Source organism: Dromiciops gliroides, chromosome 4 (assembly GCF_019393635.1).
Source record: "Dromiciops gliroides isolate mDroGli1 chromosome 4, mDroGli1.pri, whole genome shotgun sequence".
Classification (NCBI taxonomy): Eukaryota; Metazoa; Chordata; class Mammalia; order Microbiotheria; family Microbiotheriidae; genus Dromiciops; species Dromiciops gliroides.
Window position 1 is genome coordinate 271,385,933 of NC_057864.1, and position 26,471 is coordinate 271,412,403.

The following is a 26,471-nucleotide window of genomic DNA, read 5'->3' on the forward strand; positions in this document are numbered from 1 at the left end:
TTATGAAGAGTCAGACAACTAAAAAATGAGTGAACAACATCAGACAGTGAAAGGCTGAATAAATTGTAGCACATGAATGCAATAGAATAATCTATTGTATCATACACAATGGCAAATATGAGAAATTCACAGAAATTTGAGTAGATTTATATGAACTGATGCAGAGATAACAAAACTACAGGAAAAGAATGCTAAAAGATAACTGAACTCTAAAGCAATGAGCAATCTTGACTCCAGAGGAGAGATGATGAAACATACCTCCTTTCTCCTGTGAGAGGTAGAAAGAGTATAAGATTTGGAATCAGAGGACCTAGGTTTGGATACTATCTCTGTCATTACCTATGTGATCACTTGCCCCCTCTCATCCTCAGCATTCTCACTGGTAATGGATCCCTATCAAAGATCTCAGGATCAAAAGACCAAAGACCAGGGATTGTTTTTAAAGTTAATAATTAAGGTATTCAAGGGGGCAGCTAGGTGGCGCAATGGATAGAGCACCGGCCCTGGATTCAGGAGTACCTGAGTTCAAATCCAGCCTCAGACACTTGACACTAGCTGTGTGACCCTGGGCAAGTCACTTAATGCCCATTGTCCCACAAAAAAAAAAAAAAAGGTTAATAATTAAGGTATTCAAGAAAAAAAGAGTTGACTTGGTTCAATAAACAAGCAGCCTGTGTTGGGATTTCTCTCAATTGCTTATCACCACCTCCAATTAGATAGCCAAAGGAAGGGCTGGCAAAGCTTTTGGGAAAGGGGACGGGTCGATACAAGGAAGAGCCAGAGAGAAGTGGGATGGTGACCACTGGCCTTTTATCTTACACAAAATCCCTTGCTTTAGACACTGAGCTCTTGGGTATAGCTAGAACACTGAATTTCGGGGAGAGGATCTTATGGAAAAGAAAAGAAAACAATATTTAGATAATAATAAGAGCTTTAAGGTTTTCAAAGCATTGTAATATATCTCATCCGATCATCACAATAATCCTGTAAGGTAGGTGCTATTATTGTGAGGAAATTGAGATTAGAGATTAAGCAACCTACAGTCATAGAGAGCTGACTAGGCAAAATTTGAACTCAGGTCCAAGTCCAACATTCCACCCACTGCACCATTGCCTTTTTGGGAAGTGCTTTTTGGACTCACAAATAATTAGGAGCATAAGTATACAAAAGCACCCAGGCATTAGGCCCTATGATGGTCCCATTCTTAAATTATAGACTGTTATCCCCTGAAGAGACCTGATACAGGGGTTGCATGGTCAAAAAATCTGATAAGGATGAAACAACACATACATGTAAATATCTGTACATATTTATAAATTTATACTACATGGAACTATAGGGTGCCACTAAGACTACTTTGAGGAGATAGTGTGGTACAGTGGAAAGAGCCCTGGTCTTCTGCAAGATGCAGAAATGATGAAGGACAAACTTCTCTGGTTTCTCCCTCTCTTACGTCCCAGCAAGTAAGGTTTAAAATCTGCCATCATACTGGAGAATTTAGGTGGTCATTTGCAGGCTGAAGTGTTTATGGCAATGTTCTCCAGATGGTAGGTAGCCTTTGCCTAGCTGTTGCCACTGCACCCTAAGGGCCACTGGGTGTTTCCATATGCCTTACCGATCCACTCTCCTATATGTGATCTCTCTCCCAATTAGAATGTGAGGTCTTTGTGGGAGCAGGGACTCTCTCACTAGATTATTTGTATCTTCAGTGCTTAGCACAGTGCTCAACACATAGTCTGTATTTAATACATGTTTTTCTAGTCCTTTACCTTAGCCTGGACCTAGAAGCTAAACATTTTTCTTGTCATGTTATAGAGACATGAAGAGCAGTAGGAAGGAGAGAGCGAGGGCGAGGGCAAGGGGGAAAGGGAGGGGAGGGAAGGGGAGAACAGGAAGAGGGAAAGGGAAAGGGAAAGAGAGAATTAGAGCAAAAGGGAAAGGGGGGTAAAGAGAGAGACAGGGAGGGCTGGAAAGGCATAGACAGAACAGAGACAGAGAGATACAGAAAGACACAGACTCCCTGATAATTCTTCATTTGGAACCAAAACAAATAGCCAGGAACAAAAGAGCCCCCCAAGTTGAGCTCATACTTGAATCTGGGACTCTGGATATGTACATATATATTTGGAATTAATGTTGTTCATTTAAGGTTTTCTGTTTTGTTTTCTTCCTTTTGAAAAGGAAAACGTCTTCTGTAATATCTGTATAGTGCAGGCTTGCAAGTTCTAAGTCAGTCTCAGAATACTGAGGGAGGGAAGAGGAGAAGAATTACTTCTTCCTAGGTTTCTTGAGGAAAGTTGCAAGTTAAAAAAGTGAGAAAGGACCATGTGACTCACACCTAAAGCCCTAAGCCTAAATCCCAGGCCATGAACCCACTATCCATTCTATAATATCTGGGTCAAGTATATCAGGTATCTCTCAGTGCATTCAGCAACCAAACACAAGAAAAAAATTTCTATGTGTTAACCCTCCAAGCAATCCGTTTTGCCTCATCACCCTAAGGTGTATTCAAAGGACGTACCCCAAGAAAGTTTCCTCTGCCCCCATAGTCAATACTTCATCTTCCACCTCTATGCCTGGAATGCTCTCTTCCTCAAACTCCTCAAGAGAACAGTGATGGGATAAGCCAATTCCCAGGCTGACTTACCCTCAGGATCATCATGCCTTCCTGCAGTAAAACGAGTTGGGACAAATACCTCATGGGGAATAACCATTGATCCTAGGCATGAGATTTACCGAAAGAGTACTGTGTGGGACAATTATGGATTTGAGTCAGATTAAACTCTGAGGATGGAGTATGAAGGATACCTAACCCCGCCCCCCCCCCCAATAGCTAGCCTCTTGCTTTGCCTAAAAGTTAATTGCTTGTGAAATTCTCACTGTCTCCTTTAAGTTTTATTGTTGAGATAATGGACTTGGGACAGTTCTGTAAACTTTGGGGATGGGGTCTGGGAGATATCCAGTCCCCCAGTAAGTTTTATTACTTGTCACAGTTCTACCAATTAGCACTAATTTACTTTACTTTTGCTTAGTTCCCACATGCCAGCTACACCTTAGTTTATGGCCTGTAATAAAAAAACTCCCCTCTCACATGTCAGAATCCCAGTCCTTGTAATGATAAATTGCAGTCAGACAAGGGAGTGATTTCTGCCTCCCTCTTTCTTTGACATTCCTCAGACTTGTACCTCTTCCCCTTTTCCCCTTTGTTCTTGGACATGTCTCCATACATGGATTACGAGCTGGGTACACACCTTGGATGAGACAGGATTGGATGTTAGATTGTGAGCTCATCCACCCTAGGTGTACGTGGGGACAGTCCTTTTCAAGATTACTATAAAAACCTAGAGGATTGGGCATATCTTTGCAAGACTTCAATGTGTAATTGGGTTTTGCCCGTCCTCATGAGGATGTAATAAATCTGTCTCTGCTTGACTTGGTGGTCTCCTCGAGTTATTTGGATAAACTGAAGCAGTTTGTCCCAAACAGTACAAACCCTGAGAGAATTCTATGTTGCCGGTTAGTAGATTCCATCTTTCCCCATCCCTGACCCTCTTGAACATTCTAACCTTAGAGTCAATGCTTTCTGCCAAGGCCTTGAGTCAGGAAGACCTGAGTTCAAATCAGGCCTCAGACACTAGCTGTGTGACCCTGGGCAAGTCACTTAATGTCTATCTACCTCAGTTTCTTCAACTGTAAAGGAAGGGTAATAAGAGCACCTACCTCCCAGCGTGGTTGTAAGAATCAGATGAGAGAATAATTGTAAAGTGCTTAGCACAGTGCCTGGCACAGAGTAAGGGCCATGTAAATGTTAGCTGCTATTATTATTGTTGTTGTTGTTACTGGGCGGGGGGGGGGGGGGGGGGGCAATGAGGCTTAAGTGTCTTGCCCAGGGTCACATAGCTAGTAAGTGTCAAGTGTCTGAGGCTGGATTTGAACTCAGGTCCTCCTGAATCCAGGGCTGGTCCTTTATCCACTGCACCACCTAGCTGCCCCCTATTGTTGTTGTTATTATAACTAAGACCATCATTTGCTGTACTTAATCATTTATGTTTGTGAAGTGAAATATCTTTTCTAAACATTTTAAGTGATTTGAGTTCTATGGTGATATTCTCTAAATATTCCTATTTCAAGCTCCATATATCAGCAAAATAATTTCAGCTTACCCTCCAGCAACTTCAGATATTGTTCTCTTGTTTCCAAAATCACTTCTTCAAACTAAAATAAATAAATAAATAAAGGGGCATTATTTTGTTTCCAAAGTCCTAGATAAAGACAAACTTACAATAGAATGAAGAAGTATATTATAATATTTAAAAACTCGTTTGGGAAACATAGAATCTCAAAATTGGACAGGACTTCAAGTGTTATCTATCTAGTCCAACCCAGACCGATGGTACAGGTATCTTTATGACATACTCCATAAGCGGTCTTTCAGCCTCTGGTTAATGACTTTCAGTGATAAGAAATGCTATACCTCCCAAAGATCTAGGTTAAAATTTCATTTATGACACCTACATGACCTTGGGTAAATCATTAAATCATCCTCACCCTCAGTTTCCTCATTTGTAAAATAAGAGAGTTGGGCTACTTGGCCTATGAGATTCTTTTTAGCTCTATGATACTGAGCCATTTCTCCTCCTTTGAAAAGTATTGCTAGATAGCAGTTCATCTGGCAAAGGTTTCCTGGACTGAAAATTTCAGTCAAAAATGTAATATGGTACTCACCCCCAAAAAAGTTGATTTGATCTTAGGTTGCATTAAGAGAGGCACATCACTCTTAACCTTGACCAAGCTGTATTACAGCCAAATTGGTCTAGTACCATTCTCCATATACAATATTCCATCTTCCACCTTCATGCCTGGAATGGGCCACCTTCCATGAGAAGCCTTTCCTAATTCTTCCTGCTATTAGTACTTCCCCTCCCCCTGCAAAATACTTTGTATATATTTTGAATTTTACTTATCTGCATTCACATTGTGCCCCCCCACACACACTCCCTCCCATCAGAATATAAACTCCTTTAAGATCAAAGTTTATTCTGTTTTTGATTTGGTAGGCCCAGCACCTGTTGACTGCTAGCAATTATAATAGTAAACTAAGGGCAGCTGGGTGGCACAGTGGATAGAGCACTGGCCCTGGATTCAGGAGTACCTGAGTTCAAATCCGGCCTCAGACACTTAACACTTACTGGCTGTGTGACCCTAGGCAAGTCACTTAACCCCAATTGCCTCACTAAAAAAAAAAAAATAGTAAACTAAAAACGATTTTATGTTAATGGATCTGTTAGTGATTATATTGCCAAGTTTAAAAATTAATTGTTGGGAAGCTGGGTGACACTTACTAGCTGTGCGACCCTAGGCAAGTCAGTTAACCCCAATTGCCTCACCAAAAAAAAAAAATTAATTGTTGTTGTTCATCTTTCGTTCTCAAAGAAAACCAATGACATCAGGAGGGGGATGTCTTGACTTGCAAATTAATTGGATTTAAGTGAGGCAGTGCTATGCAAAGTCATCAGCCTCACTCTCTGAGTCATGGGAGTGGAGTTTATGATATTGAATTGAACAAGAACATGGAATTTGAATGAAGAGTCTTTGTGAATTCACATGGGTGAGCTGTTTACAGTTGTCAGCATATATGAACATTTGCAGGAAGTTATCATGCTGTTTCAGTACAAATAAAGGGAGCTAAAGAAAAGGAAACTTCAGAGGGCCATAGTCAACCACCCAGAAAATCCCACCAAGGTGGAGACCTCACTGGGAGCTGAGCAAATGCCAGACTTTCTTTGTACTCGGGCACAAAGTCACTAAATAGATTAAAAAAAAAAAAAAAACCGATGCTGAGAAACAATGAACTCTGACCCACAGAAACTTGGCCAAAAGAAAAAAAAGGGAAAAGCTCCAGTTGACTTCAAATAAAGACACAAGAAAATAAGTTCTTCCATTAGCGGTTTCCATCAAAACCACAAAACTCTAAGGAGTGAATGACAAACAAGAAAATGTGATCACATTGCTTATTTGTTTACAGCCAGATGCCAAGTTGTTTTGACATACACAATCATGCTTTGTTCTCCCTTCTCTATGACACCACCAGAGCCTCCCTCTTCACCTCCCTACAATGTATGCTAACCAACATATATGGACAAATGGACACATTTATGGATGAAAATACAAGCATGTAGCATGTAGGGGGCATGAAGCAACACATCTCTAAAAATTGTAATTCTGTGTCTGTTGCTGATTCACCCTCTTCTCTTCCCTCCTCAGGGGTTTCTCTATGTCTTTGGCAGCTTCTTTTTCCATGATGAGTTGCTAATAAGACAGAGGGCAGGGCATGAGCTTTAGATCTAGGTACATAAATGATCAGGACATGTGGTGGGTACAGTAAGGACTGACTAGAGCAGAGGGAAATTCCAAAGAACCCCACCCTATTTTATTTTATTTTATTTTATTTTGCAAAAGAGGAGCCATTAGAAGCAGGTGTTCCAACAGAACCTCCGGGGGTGGCGGGGAGGGGCTTCTACTTTGTCATGGAATGCTGACTACTAAAAATGACGTCCAAGTTGCACCCTAGAAAGAACAAACCTCAACTCCAGCCGCCGCCAGGAGCCATCTAATGGATTCCATCCGACCTCTTCCATTGAAATAGTGGAGTCTGGGTTTCTCTGCCATGCCTTCAGATTATCAGTTGCCTGGGGAACAAAATAGAGAAATATGTTTTTGTTTTGTTTTGTTTTGGGGCAGGGCAATGAGGGTTAAGTGACTTGCCCAAGGTCACACAGCTAGTTGTTGTCAAGTGTCTGAGGCTGGATTTGAACTCAGGTCCTCCTGAATCCATGACCAGTGCTTTATCCACTGTGCCACCTAGCTGCCCCTGAGAAATACATTTTTAAAACAAAGTAGGAGTTGAATAGAGGGTATTTTTCACCTAGATACTCTGTTGTTTTAAACATCCATTTATGACTGAGTTATGAATGAGTTGTTGTTGTTGTTGTTGTTGTTGTTGTTGTTGTTGTTGTTGTTGAGTCTCTTCAGTCATTCCTGACTCTTCCTGACCCCATTTGGGGTTTTCTGGGCAAAGATACTAGAGTGGTTTGCCATTTCCTTCTCCAGTTCATTTCACAGATGAAGAAACTGAGGCAAACAGGGTGAAGTGACTTGCCTAGGGTCACACAGCTAAGAAGCATCTGAGGTCATATTTGAACTCAGGTCTTCAAACTCCAGGCCTTGTATTCTACCCACTGTACCACCTAGCTTCTCCTGTGGGTGATGCTGTCAGCCAATGTATTAAATTCAACAATAATATATAACAGCAACAATAATTATATAATAATATAATAAATATATAATTACAGAATAATTAAAGTAATCATCATGATAGTTAACATTTAGATAATGCTTGAGATTTTGCAAAGCATTTTACATATTTTGTCTCATTTGACCTCAAAAAGAACTGCAGTTATTTTATCATCATTTTACATGGGAAAAAATTGAGGCTTAGCGAGAGGTTAAATAACTTGCCCACAGTCATACATCTAGGAAGAAGTGTCTGGAGAAGGATTTGAACCTAGGTCTTCCCACTCAAAGGTCAGACTTCTTTCTAAGTCACATTTTCTCTTGTTCAACAAGTATTAAATGCCTATATTGTTGCTGTTTGTCCTTTGCTCTCAAAAAGGACCATGTCATGGGGTGATGTCATGACTAGCCTTAAATTGCATTTTAGTGAGGTTGGGTACACTCGCTCCTTTAGAGCCATCTGGGTCCAGTGGCAAGATACATATCAGGATGACTGGAGATGGAGATAGAGATGGCCCCAAATGTTTAAGGCAATTGGGGTTGTGATTTTTCCAGGGTCACATAACTAGGTGATATTTGAACTCAGGTGCTCTTGACTCTGGGGCCAATGTTCTATCCACCTAGTTGCTCCATCTATGTTGTATATTATCTTAGGAGCAGAGAATATAAACAAAAAAAATTAGTGTAGTTTCTGCCCTCAAGGAAAATGCAATCTAATAGCAGCTAGGTGGTGCTATTCTATTCTATTCTATTCTATTCTATTCTATTCTATTCTATTCCATTCCATTCCATTCCATTCCATTCCATTCCATTCCATTCCATTCCATTCCATTCCATTCCATTCCATTCCATTCTATTCTATTCTATTCTATTCTATTCTATTCTATTCTATTCTATTCTATTCTATTCTATTCTATTCTATTCTATAGTGCCTAGCCTGGAGTCAAGAAGACTCATCTTCCAAAGTTCAAATTTGGCTTCAGACTCTTACCAACTGTGTGACCATGGGTAAGTCATTTAACCATGTTTGCCTCAGTTTCCTCATTTATAAAACCACTCCTACATTTTTTCTGTGAACGTGCCAAATGAGTTTACAAAGAGTCAGACTACTGAAAACAACTGTAGAATAAAGCAGAAAGCAGTGGGGACAAAGGAGAAATCTAGACAAGGTGCTTGAGGAGAATTTGAGGGGGAAAGAGATTCTTTTCAATCACCTATCCATTTATTTATTTATTTGCACACCCACTTATTTATTTGTCAGTTTGTTTATTTGTTGATTTATTCATTCATTTATAACAATTGGAATGACGCCACCTGCTGGAGACTTACTGTAGAAGAGTTCTGCCCATGAAGTGAAGGTCTTTGAGGGCAAGACCAGGAGTCTTTTCTTGACGCGGGCTAGTGGGAGGAAGAAGGAAGAGACTGGCGCTCGCTCTCACTCTCTTTCCTGAGGACTCTGGTGGAGAGCGGAGCTAGAAATGTGCTCTCCCTTTAATAGATAGGAATCTAGGCCTTTCTCTCTCTTTACCAAATTCTTATTCTCCTTAATAAATGCTTAAAAGTCTAACTCTTGCTAAAGCTTATAATTTATTGGTGACCACTCATTAGATATTTTAGACAGTTTAGCTAGAATTTTAACCCTTAACACATTCATTCATTCATCTGTCTGTCCGTCTGTTTATTCCAATTCCCAGATAAATCTTTCTAGAAGATTTTCCAAATGGAAATAATTTGAGCTCTGGCTCTTAAGCACTTTAATAACATTCACTGAAATAGTGACCAGAATTTTTTCATAAAATTGATCCTTTTAAGTCACGAATATTCAGGATATTTCTGTTCCTGAAAGTAACTGCAACATGACCACACAAAAACTGAATTTGCAACAGGTCATTAATTAAAAACAAAATCATCCTGTACACCAAGGGAGCTTATTTTGTTGTTCCTTCTGGAATATATGTTGTTATTGTTACTCCTTTGTTCTTGAAGAGGACCATGACGTTGGGATTATGTCATGACTTTCACTGAAATGGATTTAAGTGAGGGAACACATGTGAAGTAAAAGAAAGAGCAACACTTCTGGTTTTGAGTACAGATTAGCAAAGAGGGGAAAACTGAAAAGGGAGAAACAGTTGAAAAGAAAGTAGAATAGAGGGCAGCTAGGTGGTGCAGTGGATAAATCACTGGCCCTGGATTCAGGAGGACCTGAGTTCAAATCCAGCCTCAGACATTTGACAACTACTAACTGTGTGACCCTGGGCAAGTCAATTAACCCTCATTGCCCCATGCAAAAAAAAAAAAAAGTAGAGTACAGAGTGATCAGGCATTCTTTCTTTCTTTTGTTTGTTTGTTTAGTCCTGCAATTTCTCCCCCCTTCCCCTGGTATGAGTCTGAGTCTCCCTATCTTCTCCAAGATGGAAGTGCAGTGACCACATGAGATTGATACCATTGCTTATCAAACAGAAGCTTTGGCCTGCTCTGTTTCTGGCCTTGTCTGGTTTTCCTCTTCTTAGGCAGCCTGATGGTTCCCCCACTCTTGGTGGCTCACCATATTGGTACTAGACTTGGACTTAGAGCAGGCACCCTATGAACTGTGATAAGTAAAACTAAATGTGTGGTCACCTTAAATTAGAAACTTTTAGCACCATCTTTGGGCATTAAGCATTTATCAAAGCAAAGGAAAGAGAGAACAAAAGTTTAAGAAGAAAGCTATCTAGCCTAGGGTTCAGCCTGGCCTCCTTTTTCTCCTTCCCTTCCACCACCATGAGGTTTCAGCCACGGAAAAAAGACAGAGCCAAGGAGCCAGCCTTACTTCCTATTTCCTGCTTCCCTCCCTTGGAAGAGGCTGTCCTTCAGCACCACCCAAATCCATTGGTTCCCTGGACTTTAGGGTGGTCTCGTTGTTGAGTTCAAAGTCCTCAGCTTCTGAGAATAATACCCTATTTAGGGCTGGCCAGATGTGGTTTCCATTTAATTAACTTTAAGTAGGTTCTCAGTCAGTCTCTCAGTCAGTCTCACTTAGTTCAATCAATTCTAAATCAATCTCCAGGTGGGGCCTTTGGGCATCTGACAAATCCCATTATTTTCTCACAGAACTTAACAACCACTGCAGCTCAAGTGATCCAGTCTCATTCTCCCTAGTAGTAGGGATTACAGGCATGGGCCATCATGCTTAGCTGGTCTACAGTTTTATAAGAAAGAAGGACAAGGACAAGGACAAGGACAAGAACTAGAACAAGGAGGTTATTTAGTTTATTTCAAGTCATGCCCAACTATAATGTGCAAAATTCCACTATAAGGAAAAGGGTTTGATTCCCGCACATCAATCAATCAATTAAAATGTGTCTAAGTGTGAGACTCATAACAGAGAAATATATAGGCCTTAGCATGCTAACCACTTTCTGACAGAGAGGTGATAGACTCATAATAAAGAGTGAGATAAACATTTTTGCATGTAGCAATTTTTTTTGACCATGCATATTTGTTATAAGGATTTTATTCCTTTTTCTTTCCAGTGGGGTGATGACAGGGAGCAGAAGGAAAAGAATATAAATAAATGCTTTTTGGTTGAAAAACCTTAATTTTTTTTAATTGCTAAGCATCTCCTAATCAATTAGAAAAGATGAGTAATTTCATGGAAAAGCTACAACGATTGGTTTGGGGATTTATGCCGAGCTAAAAGACTATGCATTTTGGAATCACAAGGCAAGCCTGTTTTCAAAGATTAGAGAGATGAGTTGGTTGCGGTGGTAAATCACCAAGGCAACAGGCATAGGATTCATTTGTCCAATCTACCTTTCTGTACAAAGTGGAAGGATCCACTGACTTTGTAATTCATGGGGACACTCAACCACAGAGGCTGATAGAGAGAGGAGCAGTAAAGGCTGAGGCAGTAGATCAGGTTAGATTGTAGTACATGTATAGAGTGACATGATATACACCCAAGAGATAAAATGGTATCCAATCAAAATCGATGTTTGATTTCTACTACTTGGTGGAAACAGTATGCTAATGGAGATTGAGTGCAAAGCTGGTCAAAGGGATTTGCTTCCAGAAGGCTCAAACTTGACTGGCTCAGGAAAATCTACTCACGTATGGACTGCAGAAGCAAAGCAAGGGAACACAGAACAAGAAATGCATTCAAAGGCAGGACCTTACCAAAAACAAACAAACAAAAAAAACCTCTTGGGGGCAGCTAGGTGACTTAGTAGATAAAGAACTGGCCCTGGATTCAGAAGGACCTGAGTTCAAATCCGGTCCCAGACACTTGACACTTACTAGTTGTGTGACCCTGGGCAAGTCACTTAACCTTCATTGCCCCGCAAAAAACAAACAAACAAAAAACTCCCCTAAAAACCCAAAAAACAAAAACCTCTTGAGAGATGGAATGATGGACAAAACTGTTCTTGGAAAGATAAGGGACCAAGGGAATGGAGACCATGATGACTCAATGTAAGTACACCATTAGCAAGGCACAACTGGGGGAGGCAGAACTATCCTGGGCTAAAACTGTGGCCTGGATGGATGTGAATAATGCTTACACCTGAGAGAAGCTGGTGTGGAAGTTTATTAGTGTGTATTTCAAGGACTGAGAAAAAGGAAGGAAGTCACTCAACCTCAAAAAATAATAAAAAAGACTTTGTCATCATTTCCTTATGGGTCTGCTGTCCTGGACAGTGCTCTCAATGGACTAGTATATTCCAATTATTTTAGATGACACATTTGGAAAAAACACACCTTTATGTCCTGTGAAATGTCTGGGACTTGGTAGACCAAATGATAGAAACTATATATACTAGTGAAGTTTCCTAAGGAAGTTGTTGGTGTAAGAAAGAAGGTAGATACCTTGGCTCTGGTACACCCAGATCCACCAACGCTTGTTGGAGCATCAACACTATTTGAAACCAATTCCAGCTCATTTCCATACACCTGTTAACTTGTGTGTCTCATGAACACCAAGGTTTTTTAGCAAAACTCTGTCTTTTTGAAGGTCTTGACAAGACTAATGAACACATCTCAGCAGACTCTGAGTAAAAAATGCCACTCATCCCTTGTACAAAGACTGTCTGCATCAGATGGTAAGAAAGTGACATTTCCAGTCAAGAAAACACTGGTCTGTAACCCAATAACCTCACTTTGAACTAAAGAGAATGATAGTTCAGACAGAGGGAGAAATCTGACCCCAGAGGCAAGACCTTTGCTGCCTAGATCTTTGCCTGTAGAAATTCCTAGTGTCCAAATGCAAATTCACAGAAGATAGAAATGTTAATAACCAGCCTTGGCCCTCAACAAGCTTAGAGTTTGGAATTCTGATCTATAGATGTGAGGAGGAGAAGGAGAATGTCAACCAACTCAAATACAGAGACAGAAAGATGAGCAGGTCACAAGAGAGCTAGGCCTATCCAACCTGTGAATAGACTAACTCTTGATGTTACAGGTGAAACTAGAGAAGTGTAGTCAAACTAATGTTTGCCCACATAACATATACCTTGCTTGCAAAGGTGTGGTAGAGTCAGCTCTAGAAGGAGAACCAATTGTTAAATTTTCAGTAACCTCAAAAATGGGCAAATACTACAAATCAGGACTTGGTTTTTTTCATTGTCTAGAAGTAAGAAAGTAATAGAGAAAATGTTAATAAAGCAGATTAAATTTAAAAGTGTCATGTACTTTTTTTTTCAAAGAACTGGTTTTCATTTACAATTACACCTCTGCTACCATGACTGTTTATTAATGTACATGTTAATTACTACATGTTCTGAGTTATGTGTATATTTATTTTGCTTTTTATGATTGTACTACTGTGATTCATGTATTTGGGCAACACCTGTATGTTAGCCATGCATTGCTTTGCTGTTCATTTATTTTTGCATATGCTAATGCTTATGTCTGATTGATATTGTTATTATTAATTTGGTTGGGGGGGTTATTTTTTATTTTTTTTGCTATTTCTATTTATTTGCCTGTGTAGGATGAGGATATGTGTGTTTAATATGTCCTGTATGTCACTTAGACAGTTAGCCATTGAAGGAGCCTGTTAAGCGATGCTTTACTGTGCTGTCTACTACATGTAATGTTTTTTCTTTTTAATATTTTTTATTTATTTCATTAAGTATTTCCCAATTACATGGAAACATTTTTAACATTCATTTCAAAAAATTTCAAGTTCCAAATTCTCTCCCTCTCTTCTGCCCTTCTTGCACTCCTTGAGAAGGCAAGCACTTTGATATCCCTTATACATGTGAAGTCGTGCAAACCATATTTCCATATTAGCCAGGTTATCAAAGAAAACATATACACAAAACAATGAAAATGCAGTTTAAAAAATATGCTTCAATTTGTACTCAGAGTTCATCACTTCTCTCTCTGGAGGTAGATACCATTTTTCATCATGGGTCCTTTGAAATTGTCTTGGATCGTTGTCTAGATCAGAGTAGCTAAGTCTTTCATAGTTGATCATCCTTATAATATTGCTGATACTATGTACAATGTTCTGATTTTTCTCACTTCACTTTACTGCATGTAATGTTAATGTGGATTTGGTATAAAAGGTACCATGGAGGTAATTGCCTGTGATGCTAGAAGTTTTTCTTATTATTTAAAGCATTCATGTTTGATGTTTCTGACATTTATTTGGGGATTTCAGGTATACCTCTATTGATTTTGCAAGAGACTACAAAATTTCTGGCCCTGGAAGGTGAAATGCAATCTGGCTTTTCCATTTCCCTGGTTATTGTCATGGAAACATGGTGATAGAGGTATTTCTCAGTGAGCTCTGCAGACTACACAGAGCTCCCCCCAACCCCACCTAGCAAGTCTGATGGTCTTAGTCCTGACCTTGAAAAGATTTTTGAGAAAAAAGTCAATAAGGTGGTTAGAGCAGGGATACATTTCCCTCGAGATTCCAACCTAAGTCATCTGAGCATGGGAAACAGTGATGGTATAAGCATAGGACTAAAGCAAAGAGAGACCTAAAAAATTTTGGAGAGGCCAGTGAGACAAAAGTCTCAATACCTTTGCTTTCCTCTTTACAGTCACTGACAAGGGAGGTTATCCTTTATCTAAACTAATTCCTGTGGCTTCCTTTCTTAACTTCTACCTTTCACCAGCCACAGAGGAAGAAGCCCAGAAGGAAGAAATGCCAATTTTGTTCTGTATCCATAGAAGCACCAAGCAGCCATATTTTAATTGAATTAGTCCCTGCCTGTTCATTTTGTTGTCTGTGTTATTTAAATGGTTGTTACATACAATTTATGTCCATCAACACAAACTGTTTGCAATTGTTATTAGGTTTGCAAAGAGATAAAGGGAAACAGCATCCCGTTTCTTCAAGGGAAAGATGACTGTTTTCCCCTCAGTGCAAGAGGGTAGAGCAGTGAGAAGCCTAAAAAAAGGAGTGTTTGTTATTTTCATAACCTTATAGAATGCATATGAATCCAAGCACTACCTTAGACAAAGAGAGAATTGGAAAGCTTTGACTGAACAGGCAACAGTTTTATTGAAGCCATGACTGGTAAATTATCTGTACTAGAGATGAAGCACTTCTGGCTTTGATCACTGAGAGTTCATTTTTCTTAACTACCTTTTCCATATTGGTTTGGTTTTGCTTTGGTTTTTGTTTTTGGTTTTTTGGGGGTTTTTTTTCGGGGCAATGAGGGCTAAGTGACTTGACCAGGGTCACAGGGCTAGTAAGTGTCAAGTGTCTGAGACCGGATTTGAACTCAGGTCCTCCTGAATCTAGGGCCAGTGCTTTATCCACAGCACCACCTAACTGCCCCTGCTCCATATTCATTAACTGCAAAAGTCAAGTTATATACTGTTATAGGAAAATTGAATGAGTTTATGCATGAATATCAAACCACCCAAATCCTTTAACTAGATGTGTGAAAGAAATAAGAATCAGGAAGAAAGAAAAGCAGAGGAAAGAAAAGGGATGCCTTCTATAGTCATATTTCTCTACTCTACAACCTAACCTTACCTTTCCTTACCTGGGAAAGAGAAAAAGTATCAGGTCTTTAATAAGTTACTTTTTCATCTTGGGTTAAACCTATTTTGGGGGTGGGGAGGGTGAGGCAATTGGGGTTAAGTGACTTGCCCAGGGTCACACAGCTAGTAAGTGTTAAGTGTCTGAGGCCAAATTTGAACTCAGGCCCTCCTAACTCCAGGGCTGGTGCTCTATCCACTGTGCCACCTAGCTGCCCAAATCAAGATCAAACCTATTTTTAAGGGAAGTCCCAACTCTTCTTCCTTCTTACCTCTCCTTATTATAGCTAAATTATGGGAGGTCCTTTCTAACTCTGAGATAGCCCCTTTCCTTGGGACAACCTCAAATATATTTTTAACTTGGGATGTTTTTTTTAAAAGTAGGCACAAACATACCACTCTACCAATTTTCAGATACGAATTGTCTCTCCCAGATTTCTTCTCTCATCTCCCACAAAAAATCATAAATTCATAGGACTACAGACTACAGACTAGATTGTACCTTAAAGATAATCTCATGCAAAATTTAATAAATCAATCCCTGTTATTAAAAAGCCTCATTTTAATTTCTAAATGATACCACCCTAAGAATTTTGGAGCTAAGATCTTTACCGTGGAAGCTGTCTTCCACCTTAGGACACTACCTTTTCCAAGATGCTCTGGATAAAAGGTTATAAGTTTCTATAAGACAGAGATCATGTCTCACACTTGTTTTGCATTTCCCTTACCTCCTAGCACAATTTTGGACAGAGTTCAGTAGATGCTTCTTTTTCAAAAAATAATTTTTTATTGGTATCTTTTTCCCCATCACCTAGGTTTCCCCTGTACCTTCTCCTCTTCCTTTCCTCCCCTTTCCAGAGAGAATTAACTTATAACAAAGGATTTTTTTTTTAAGTAGAAAAAAAACTTCAGGAAAATCATTCAATGCAACCAAAAAAAATCTGGCATCATATGCTTGACTTCTACAAAGGAACAAGAAAAAATGTCTTCTTATATATATCTTCTTTGGGGCCAAATTTTTTTCTTTATAATTTTTCAACATTCACTTTCTCTTTTTCATTTTCTTTTTTTTCTCAATTACATATAAACAAACGTTTTTTAACATTTAAAAAGTTTTTAATTCCATATTCTCTCCTTCCCTTCCTTCTTTCTCCTCTCCTTGAAAAGGCAAGCAATTTGATATGGATTATGCTTGTGCAGTCATGCAAAACATTTCCATATTAGTCATCAACATTTACTTTCAATTATTGTGTGGTTATTGTTCTTTCCCTGTACCTTGTTCTAGTCATTGTGTATCTAATTTTCCCAGTTCTGCTTACACTGCAAATGTTTCTTAAGCAATAATTCAAAACTAACCCCTTCAAGCCTCCAGCTAACCTCAAACCTTTCTAGTATCCCTTCTTTCTTCCTTGACCTCTATTTAGTTTCAGTGAATAGTGTCCCTTAAGCCTCAGTTAGGGAATGAGGAAGTCCATATTTACTTAAATTCATAGAATTGGGGCAGCTAGGTGGTGCAGTGGATAGAGCACCGGCCCTGGATTCAGGAGGACCTGTCCGGCTTTGGACACTTAACAGTTACTAGCTGTGTGACCCTGGGTAAGTCACTTAACCCCAATTGCCTCACAAAACAAAAATAAATAAATTCGTAGAATTTAGAGTTGGATGGAACTTTAGATTGTTTAGACTAGAGACATAGGTAGGAATCCTGACACTCGGGGCTCGGTGTCACTTTCAAATTGTGGTAATGGAGAAGACTTTGGAGAGTCCCTTAGACGGCAAGGAGATCAAATCAGTCACTACTTAAAGAAATTTAGTCAGGCTAGTCACTGGAATGGCAAAATAGTGAAGCTGGAACTTAAATACTTTAGCCACATAATGAGAAGACAGGACTCTGGGAAAGACCTTGATGTTGGAAAAGACTGAAGGCAAAAGGAAAAGGGGATGACAGAGGATGAGATGGATAGATAGTTTCACAGAAACAACAAACATGAACTTGCACAGACTTAGAGAGATAGTGGAGGATAAAAGTCTGGCATGCTTTGGTCCATGGAGTCACAAAGAGTCAGACACAACTGAACAACTAAACAAACAGCAACAATCCACTACTTATTCCAGGAACGCCCAGCAGCTGGGCTATCGTGCTTCTCAAACCGAATAACGTGCAGAAGAAGCACTTTCCCTATTCCTGAGCAGTCCATCCCCTATCCCAGAAGGGCCCAGGGCTCTGAAGTGCTTCCTTTCCATGAGTGGATAGAAGTTGGGGAATTACTTTCTTTCTTTTTTTTTTTTTAAGTGGGGCAATGAGGGTTAAGTGACTTGCCCAGGGTCACACAGCTAGTAAGTGTCAAGTGCCTGAAGTCGGATTTGAACTCAGGTCCTCCTGAATCCAGGGCCAGTGCCTTATCCACTGTACCACCTAACTGCCCCTGGGGAATTACTTTCAAGCCTACTTCTTGACCCTGGGCAGTCAAGGAGTTTAGCTGCCCTTCTGCCTAGGTGAGATGAGTTTGGCATGGAGGCCTGAGCACCAGCAACATAAGCAAAAGCACACCTATCTGCTCCAGGAGGTGAATCTAAGTTTCTGGTGGGATGCACATTGTCAGAGAATAGTAAGGTCATGGTGACAAGATGGCCTGGAACTGACACAGAGGTCTGGATCTCAGCTAGATAAGAAAAAATAACAGGGGGCAGATAGGTGGCACAGTGGATAGAGCACCAGCCTTGGATTCAGAAGGACCTGAGTTCAAATCCAGCCTCAGACACTTGAACACTTACTAGCTGTGTGATCCTGGGCAAGTCACTTAACCCTCATTGCCTCGCATAAATAAATAAAATAAAAAAAAAAAAAGATAGCAGAGTCAGGATTTGAATCTGGGACTTCTGACTCTAAATACAGTTCTCTTTCCACTACATCATATCCTTTCTACCCCTAAAATTATTCCTCCCTCTGGCTTTTCCATTTCTTTTAGTGGATCTGCTCTTTACCTGATTTGGCCTTTCCCTATTAGAAATTCCCCTTACTTCTCATATCCAATCAGTTACCATGTCCTTTGAAATCCTCTTCTACGATATCTCTGACGTTCTTCCTCTCCTCTCTATTTCCACTCCTACCACAGCACAATTCCTAGAATCATCAGCTTGGATCTAGAAGGAACCTCAAAGACCAGTCCAGCCTCCTGGTGTTATAGATGAGAAAGCTGAGGCCCATCGAAGTTGTGTCTTGCCCAAGATAATACTGCTTGGTAATGGCAAGGCCAGGATTTCAACCCAGAGACTCTAGCTCCAGTCATCACTCTTTCACCCTGCCTCCTCCTAAAATCAAATACAGCTGTCCTTTCCACATTCAGGGGCCCCATCTGGAAAATCCACACAAAATTTTTTGGCCCTCCCTTCATGCCAGAGAAGAAGTATGAATTAGTATGGTATTAAAAGATTAAATATCTTGATATTATACAGTACTATACATATCTCTTATGCATTTCTGAGTTTCTAAACTTTTTCTGTGTTGTCTGCTGGTCTTTGCATGTCTTCTTCAGCGACAAAACTCCCCCCAAATTCCCATTTAATTTCTTATGCCAACCCGAGATATATATCAAAACTAAGATGGGGTAAGTCAAATTGTAGAAGGGATAACTGTACTTAAAAACAGTGAAACCTAATTATTCTCATTGTGAGAGTAGAAAGGTGGCACAAATCAAAACAGCAGGTGCATCAGAAGCAGGCATTGTACCAGTGAGAAACAAACAAAGAAGGAAACAAAAGGAGTTGTGAGGGCTGCCCAGATCTCCAGAAAACAGCAAAGGGATTGGGAGTTCTGACTCTCCCTTTAAACTAAGGTTGAATGGTCCCAACTTTTCAAATCTGGCTTTGTGACACCGGCTTTTTGATAGTTATCAGGTGTGCCTTGATTTAAGTAAATCTGATACCTAGAGATTCTGAGCCACTCCCTCCCCTCCCCCACATGAAAGTAAGCTCTTCGGGGCTCATACACCTGAGAATGGCTTTGTTTGGCTTTTTTATTTTTATTTTTTTAGAATAGAGCAGCTTTACCTGAAACCTGATGTGCTGAGCTCACAGAGAACATAAATGCTATTCACACAATGCCCAAATGGGAGTTAACTGGAAAATAATGAGGGTGAATTGGTTGAGCTTGGATAGTCAGGGTGTGGTGTTCTGGGCAGATGAGAGTGAGGATAGATACCTAAACAATGCAACATGATGGAAAGACACTAGGCTAAGAGTCAGAAAGGCCAGGTTCAAGTCCCCACCCTTCCATTTTCTAACCATGTGACCAAGTCTGCAATTTCTCTGAGCCTCTTAAAAACCAATTACTTGCATGATCTACTTCACTGGGTTATTGAGAGGAAAATGCCTTATGTATTCTAAAGTGTCACATCCAAGCCGTTACAAGAAGAAAAGAGATGATATTTATCACAAAAATATAAGCCATTATAGGAAGAAAAGAGATAACAATAGGATTTATTTTTGGTTAGATATGAACAAATTGGGTCTCTAAGCAAACTTGTTGACCTTCCTCCAGGAGGTGATAAAAATTCACAATTAAAGATGATGAAGTCAAGACAGGAGTAGTGTCTTTGTACAAAAGAGTCAATGGATAATTGTGTGAAACCTATCTGCCTCTGGTAACACAGTACGTGCCAGAGACGAGAGCTAGCTCTGGCTGGTACAGCCAGACTAGTCCCTTTCTTCCCATAGATACTAACTGCCAAAATGACTAAGTCCATTAGTGCAGCCCCTGACAACAAAGGATTTCTACCTGTATGCATTCTTATCTAGCTCATTATCAATGGATTTATTCATAAGATACCTGGGTTCTGCTTACCCTAGGTTGGTGAATTTGAAAAAGGGTCCAGTTTCCTTTGCCTGTCTGAGTATAAAACAATATTAGCCTTTTTAGAGTAGAAGATCTTGTGAAATCCTGATTGTATCTCCACAGTATTTAAATTTTTTTTTATTGTTGTTTGTTGTTTTTTCTCCTTAACCTGGGAGTTTTGAAATTTGGCTTTGACGTTCCTATAAATTGTTCTCTTAAGATCTCTTTCAGGGAATAAACGGTAGATTTTTTTCTACTTCTATTTTACCTTCTTGTTCTAGAACTTCAGGGCAATTTTCCTTAATAATTTCTTATAGTATTGTATCCAAATTCTTTTTTTTTAATCATAACTAACAGGTGGGGTCACTTAGATCTAATCTGACTTTATGGGCAAAGCTGGTTTCCTAGAGCTACCTTTCTACTACTTCTAACTCTCAGAGATCAGAAAGGACTTCTTTGACTACAGTAGCTGATTAGCATAAGTATACTTACAGCTTTCTTGTGTGTATATGCCATTAACATTTTGTATGTTATAGGGTTTGGTTTTTTAAGGTCTTTCAGTAACATAAATAAGGAAGAAAAACAATCTCTTGGAGGTAGGTTCTAGTTACCTAGACTTTTATACATATACACACATACATATATACATTGTGTATGTATATATATGTGTGTGTGTATAGATAGATGTATCTGTATATATATATGCATATACATACACACACACATATATATATGCAAAAGCTAAAGGTCAAAGTGACTAGACCTTGGGGTGTGTGTGTGTGTGTGTGTGTATACATATCCACACACGCATACAAACACACATATATATCACGAGTTGTACCGTTTCCCCTCCTCCTGAATAATTTTTCTCTACATCCTTCATTTTTATATCAAGTTCATTTCTAAATTTAGCCCTCCTACACAGGAAGTTATCCCTTTTAACAAAGAATAAAAGAGGGGGGAAAAGCAGCTCAGGAAAACTGAGCAACCCATCAGCTGAGTCTGAGAGTGTATGCACTGCTCCATACCTAAAGTCTCCCACTTAAAAAATAAAATAAAGTCTCCTACTTGTGCAAAGAAGGGAGGAAGGTGTATTTTCTAATGTCTTCTTCAGGGACAAGCTCGGCCATTATAATTATACCTGTTGTCCCCTTTTTAACAGGAGCTGTCAATATTAGAACTAAACCTCACAATTCATAGTGGTACCTCCTGAAAGCAGGTAGGATCAAGTCACATTGACTGTAATTTGTCAGATAAGTGGGGCATTGGAGATTTTATTTTCTGAATATTTTTTGAATATTGATTCTGTGCTTAGGGATGTTCTAGGTGCTTTGGGGGATTCAGACAACTAGTTTGTAAGGTCCTTGTTCAGGACTTAAATCCAGTTCATTCCCAGCTAGATTCCAACACTGGTTATTCTACTATACCACCCTACTTCTTGTGATAGGTTGGGGTGGTGAAGTATTTGACCTAAGATAAAGTTTTCCAAAGTGTACCCTTCTGGAATCATCCACTAAAGCATTTATTTTTGTATTTGCAAACTTTGAGTCTAACCCCTTGCAAGGATTTGATGGCTGTGGGACTAGTGGGCATTTCACTAGCATTGTGGTTTGAGGTGTTTCAAGCTTTGTTGTTGTTCAGTCATTTTGGTCATATTTTTAGTCATATCCAACTCTTCATGACTTGGGGTTTTCTTGGCAAAGAGACTAGAGTGGTTTGCCATTTCCTCCTCTAGTTCATTTTACAGATGGGGAAACTGAGACAAACAGAATGAAGTGACTTGCCCAGCGTCACACAGCTAGTAAGTGTCTGAGACAGGATTTGAACTCAGGAAAATGAGTCTTCATGACTCCAGCCCTACTGCTCTAGCCACTGTACCACCTAGCTGCCCCATTTAATGTCTTAGTATTATTAACTTATTGATCATTATTTAACATTATTAATTTAATATTATTTTGTATTATTAACTAATTTGTATTATTAATTTATAAATTTATATTATTTTCCTAATGTTACATCCCTGGTAAAACTCCAACTTGATCATAGTGAATGATTTTTTTTATATATTGATGTAGTCTTTTTGTTCAGATTTTACTTTAAATTTTTTTAATCTATTCATTAGTGATATTTATTTTTCTTTGCTTTATAATTCCTTGGTTTAGGACTATATTTGTCTAGTATATAGGAAGTGCTTAATTCAACACTTTTCATTCATTCACTCTTTTTTTTTTTTTAAGACTTAGGTCTCTGCATTTCACTCAGGCTGGAAGTGTGGCTGCTACTGATGAACTCAAATCAATGGGCATGGGAGTTTTGATCGTCTCTGTTTCTTACATATCCCAATTCACCTCTCCTTAGGCAATGTGATCCAGGCCCCCTGCTCTCAAAAGGTCACCATACCGATGCCAGACTTAGCTCAGAAAGGTGTTTGGCATAGCCCAATGCAGCTCAGATAATATTTGTAGAGTGCTTACCACAGGACCTGGCACATAGTATGTACTTAATAAATGTTCATTCTTTCCCTCTCTCCTTCCCTCCCTTCCCCTAGAGTTCAAGAGATCCACCAGTCTCAACCTTCCCTATATTTGGGATTACAGATGTACACCACCACACTCAACTATTCATTCATTCATAACAAGAGGCTGTATATCACACGGTGGTGTGAGGGTAATCTACAGAATGACTGAAGTACTGGGGTGAATGAAGATCCACACAAAGCATGATTTGATATAGTGAATATCATTCTACTATGAAAAGGATACCACTGTAAAGACCCTGCAGACTGCTTAGGATTCTCCAGGCAGCTCTAGATTACTGGGCACCATATTTAGAAGGGAGAATGAGGCAAATGCAACTGTATGTGAGCATTCTGAAGCAATAGACCCTTCCGAATTTCCTAAAGAACTACCCCCAAGAGTAGAAATACATGGGGGCAGCTAGGTGGTGCAGTGGATAAAGCACAGGCCCTGGATTCAGGAGTACCTGAGTTCAAATCCAGCCTCACACACTTGACATTTGCTAGCTGTGTGACCCTGGGCAAGTCACTTAACCCTCATTGCCTCACCAAAACAAAACAAAACAACAAAAAAGCAAATAAAAAGAAATACATGGAAAATAACTGTTAGAATGTAAGCTCCTTGAGGGCAGGGACATGTTTTGCTTTTTATTTGCATCCCCAGTGCTAATCACAGAACCTGGCACATAGTTACAGCTTACTAACTATTTCTTAAATAAATGCTTGCTGGTAAAGCAGCTCTACTTTGGATAGTCAAACCGAACCCTAAAGAAATCGACCTTGACCTCCTTCCTGGTCAAGAGAGAATTTTGTCAGATCTGTCAAAACCACTATAATGGGACATCCCTCTACACAGGCATGTTATCAGGACAGCCCAGGCTCTTGGGCAAACTCTGAAACAGGATCGCAGCTATACTGGGAGTATATCATTAATAGAAAAAGTTGCCATTACTGTCAGGAGATAATAGTTGCTTTAGTAAGAAAAGAGAGAGTTGAACCCTATCTATCATAGGCTACGAAAACATTCCAGGAATTAGAAGGTGCCAAATAGGGAAAACCAACAGTTTGGGACAAACCCAGAGAGCTTTCACATGTAAAAAATGGGAAACTTGTCTACTTGTGGGCATGAATAGCTAAAGGCATTGACTTATCATTTAAGCAGTATGAAAAGTCCTGAGAACCTCATCAAGCTCTTAAATACAACCCAAGAGGAGGGTGAAAACATTTCCATATCTGAGGTCCAGAAGAAAGCGATAAAGCTTATCAAGCTTGCCCAAATGTACATGAGACCTTCGATACTGAACTGCCATTGTGAAAACTATGGCTGCCTGAAAAGCAAGACCAGACTCCCAAAATGCACTTACCCTTGACCTGTATAGGATGTCATAAATATATTGCTATCCACTCACAGAGTGTTCTTTAAGTGTTTCTTCTGTGATGTGTTCTTTTTCAAATTGCCTCAGCTGGAGGGAAATGAACAGAACCAAGAGAACATTGTACACAGAATCAATAACATTGTGTGATGATCAACTGTGATAGACTTAGCTCTTCTCAGCAATACAATGATCCAAGACAAAAGACTCATGGTGGAAAATGCTCTCCACATCCAGAAAAATAACTGTGGAATCTGAATGCAGATTGAAGTATACTATTTTCACTTTTGTTGTTGCTTTTTTGTTATTGTTCTTGTTTATTCTTTCTTGTGTTTTTTTTTCTTTTTGTTCTGATCCTTCTCTTACAGCATGACTAATGTGGAAATACGTTTAACATGATTGTAATGTATAACCTATATCATATTGCTTGCTAGTCTGGGGAGGAGGGAGAAAAATTTGGAGCTCAAAAAAATATCTTTACATGTAATTGAAAAATATATTTAAAATAAAATTAAAAAAAAACAAATTGTCTCAGCTCTAACACCACTTTATTAAGCTTTTCCCATTTCCCCCAACTGTTAGTGCCTCACCCACCCAAAACTTACCTTCTATTAATTCTATATATAGTCATATATGTACAGATTTTCTGCCTTATAGAATGTAAGCTCCTTGGGAGCAGAGGTTGCTTAACTTTTGTCTTTGTATCCCTAGAGGACAATCCATCCTCTGCCTCAAATGGTAAGCCCCAGGGGCAGAGTTCAGGGAATCCCTTTTTTATGTGATGTGATCCACCAACTACATATCATCTTTCTCTGATACCTCATTGTGACATGGAGGTTGTCCTGGACTTTCCAAGACATTTGGGGAGCACTAGTTCAGATGCCTCTTATTTGGGTTCAGACATGGCAAGATCCATATTGGATCTTTTGTCCGTGGACAATCTCAACTAAATCCAATGTATCTCATTACTAGTTTGGCCCCAGGGGGGTGAATTTTTCAATCCCAGAAACTCTTCCAAAACCATTCACCAAGTCTTAGAGGGGCTGCTATCTATGTACAGAGTGAGTTCCCATGTGGAAGGAAAGCACACCTCCTGGAAGTATTTGGTATAGGTATGATTATAAATTCCCACATCTTAAGACAGACCAGAACTTGGACAGCCACATGAACACTGTTCTCCTCAAAATCACAAGGTTGGGAAACTATACCCTTGTTTCAACAATGCTCATAGAATTCCTATTTTGGGAATTTTCCTTTAGGGTCAGTATATGGAAACTCAGAATCAGTTTCATTACTTTATACTCGCACCTCAATTTTTTAAACCCCAGATGGCATAACCCAGCCAAAAATAATGAGTTTATATAAGTAGGCGTGAAAGATTTCTTAACTTATTATTAAGAAAAGAAAAGGGACAGTCTTTTAATCTTATTTAACTTACTGCAGTTTTTATTTACCATGTGTGATCTCCCCAGGCTTCTTGGGAAAGGCAAACTCAGAAAACACAATCTCTCCAATGACTTTGAATTTAGTGGTGTCAGCCTCCTTCACCGCCACCGCCCCCCCCCTCCCCACCACACACACAAACTGCCCACATACCAAACTTAAACCAGGAAAAAATACAACAAACTTTGAGATAGTCTCAAATTGCTAACTTGGATTAAACTCCCCCAAAGTAAACACAGAATAGACCTGCTTATGTAAAACAATTTGCTTTGTGTTTCTTATCCATATCCCTGGACTGTCTCTGAACCAAATGAATAAGTATGTGTGGGTGGGTTATTTTCCCCTTATAGACAAGCATAGAAACAGTCAATTAGCATTTGAGGCATGAAGCCTAGAAACATGAAATTAATCCTGAACATAGCCCATTTGTTGAATTAAGCTGTAAAGATGGATTTTTTAAAATCTGCTCTGTTGACCAAACCTTAAGACCCTTCTATGAAAATACCACCACTAACCTTCTGTTCCTGAGTAGTCTCTCTCTCTCTCTCTCTCTCTGTGCTGTTCTTGACTGAATGAGAGCTTGGGACTTGTAGTTATATTTCAGAAGCCCCACCCTCCTAAAGGAGACTATACAGTATAACGAAGTAACATAGATATTTAGCAGGGCCCCTTTCTAGTTGCATACCTGAGATGTGCTTCCGGCTGTACTTAGTCATAGTGGAAAAAATCCTGGCTCTGAAGTCAGAGGACCTAGGTTCAAATCCTAGCTCTGACATTTATTACCTGTGTGACCTTGAACAAATCCCTTAACCTTCATGGGTCTCCGTTTCTTCATCTGTAAAATGAAAGGCTCAGATTAGATGATCTTTACTTAAATGAACTGATGCTAAGTGAAGTGAGCAGAACCAGGAGAACATTGTACAAAATGTTCTTATAGCTCCAGGTTGATGATTGAATGTAGAGTGAGACTATAACAATAGTCATCATTGCCTTTATACAGTACTTTAAGGAAGGAAACAAACATTTACTTAAATAT

At 39.4% G+C, this 26,471-nt stretch overlaps 1 protein-coding gene across 4 annotated transcripts in view; it reads right to left on the minus strand.

Moving 5' to 3' along the window:
- The window catches only part of LOC122755498 (glutathione S-transferase A4-like), a 44,223-nt gene that overhangs the window by 15,192 nt on the left and 2,560 nt on the right, over positions 1-26,471 (minus strand). The window contains exons 1-4 of one of the 4 annotated variants that reach the window (XM_044004047.1): positions 25,951-26,113; positions 23,984-24,082; positions 6,583-6,689; positions 4,164-4,215 (exon numbers count right to left, since the gene is read on the minus strand). In XM_044004047.1, coding sequence (XP_043859982.1) covers positions 4,164-4,215; positions 6,583-6,669 — 139 coding nt within the window. In that variant the 5' untranslated portion in view covers positions 6,670-6,689; positions 23,984-24,082; positions 25,951-26,113. Of the gene's footprint in view, positions 1-4,163; positions 4,216-6,582; positions 6,690-12,778; positions 12,800-23,983; positions 24,083-25,950; positions 26,114-26,471 lie in introns of those variants that run through there. The other 3 variants (XM_044004048.1, XM_044004049.1, XM_044004050.1) reach the window with 3 other exon arrangements.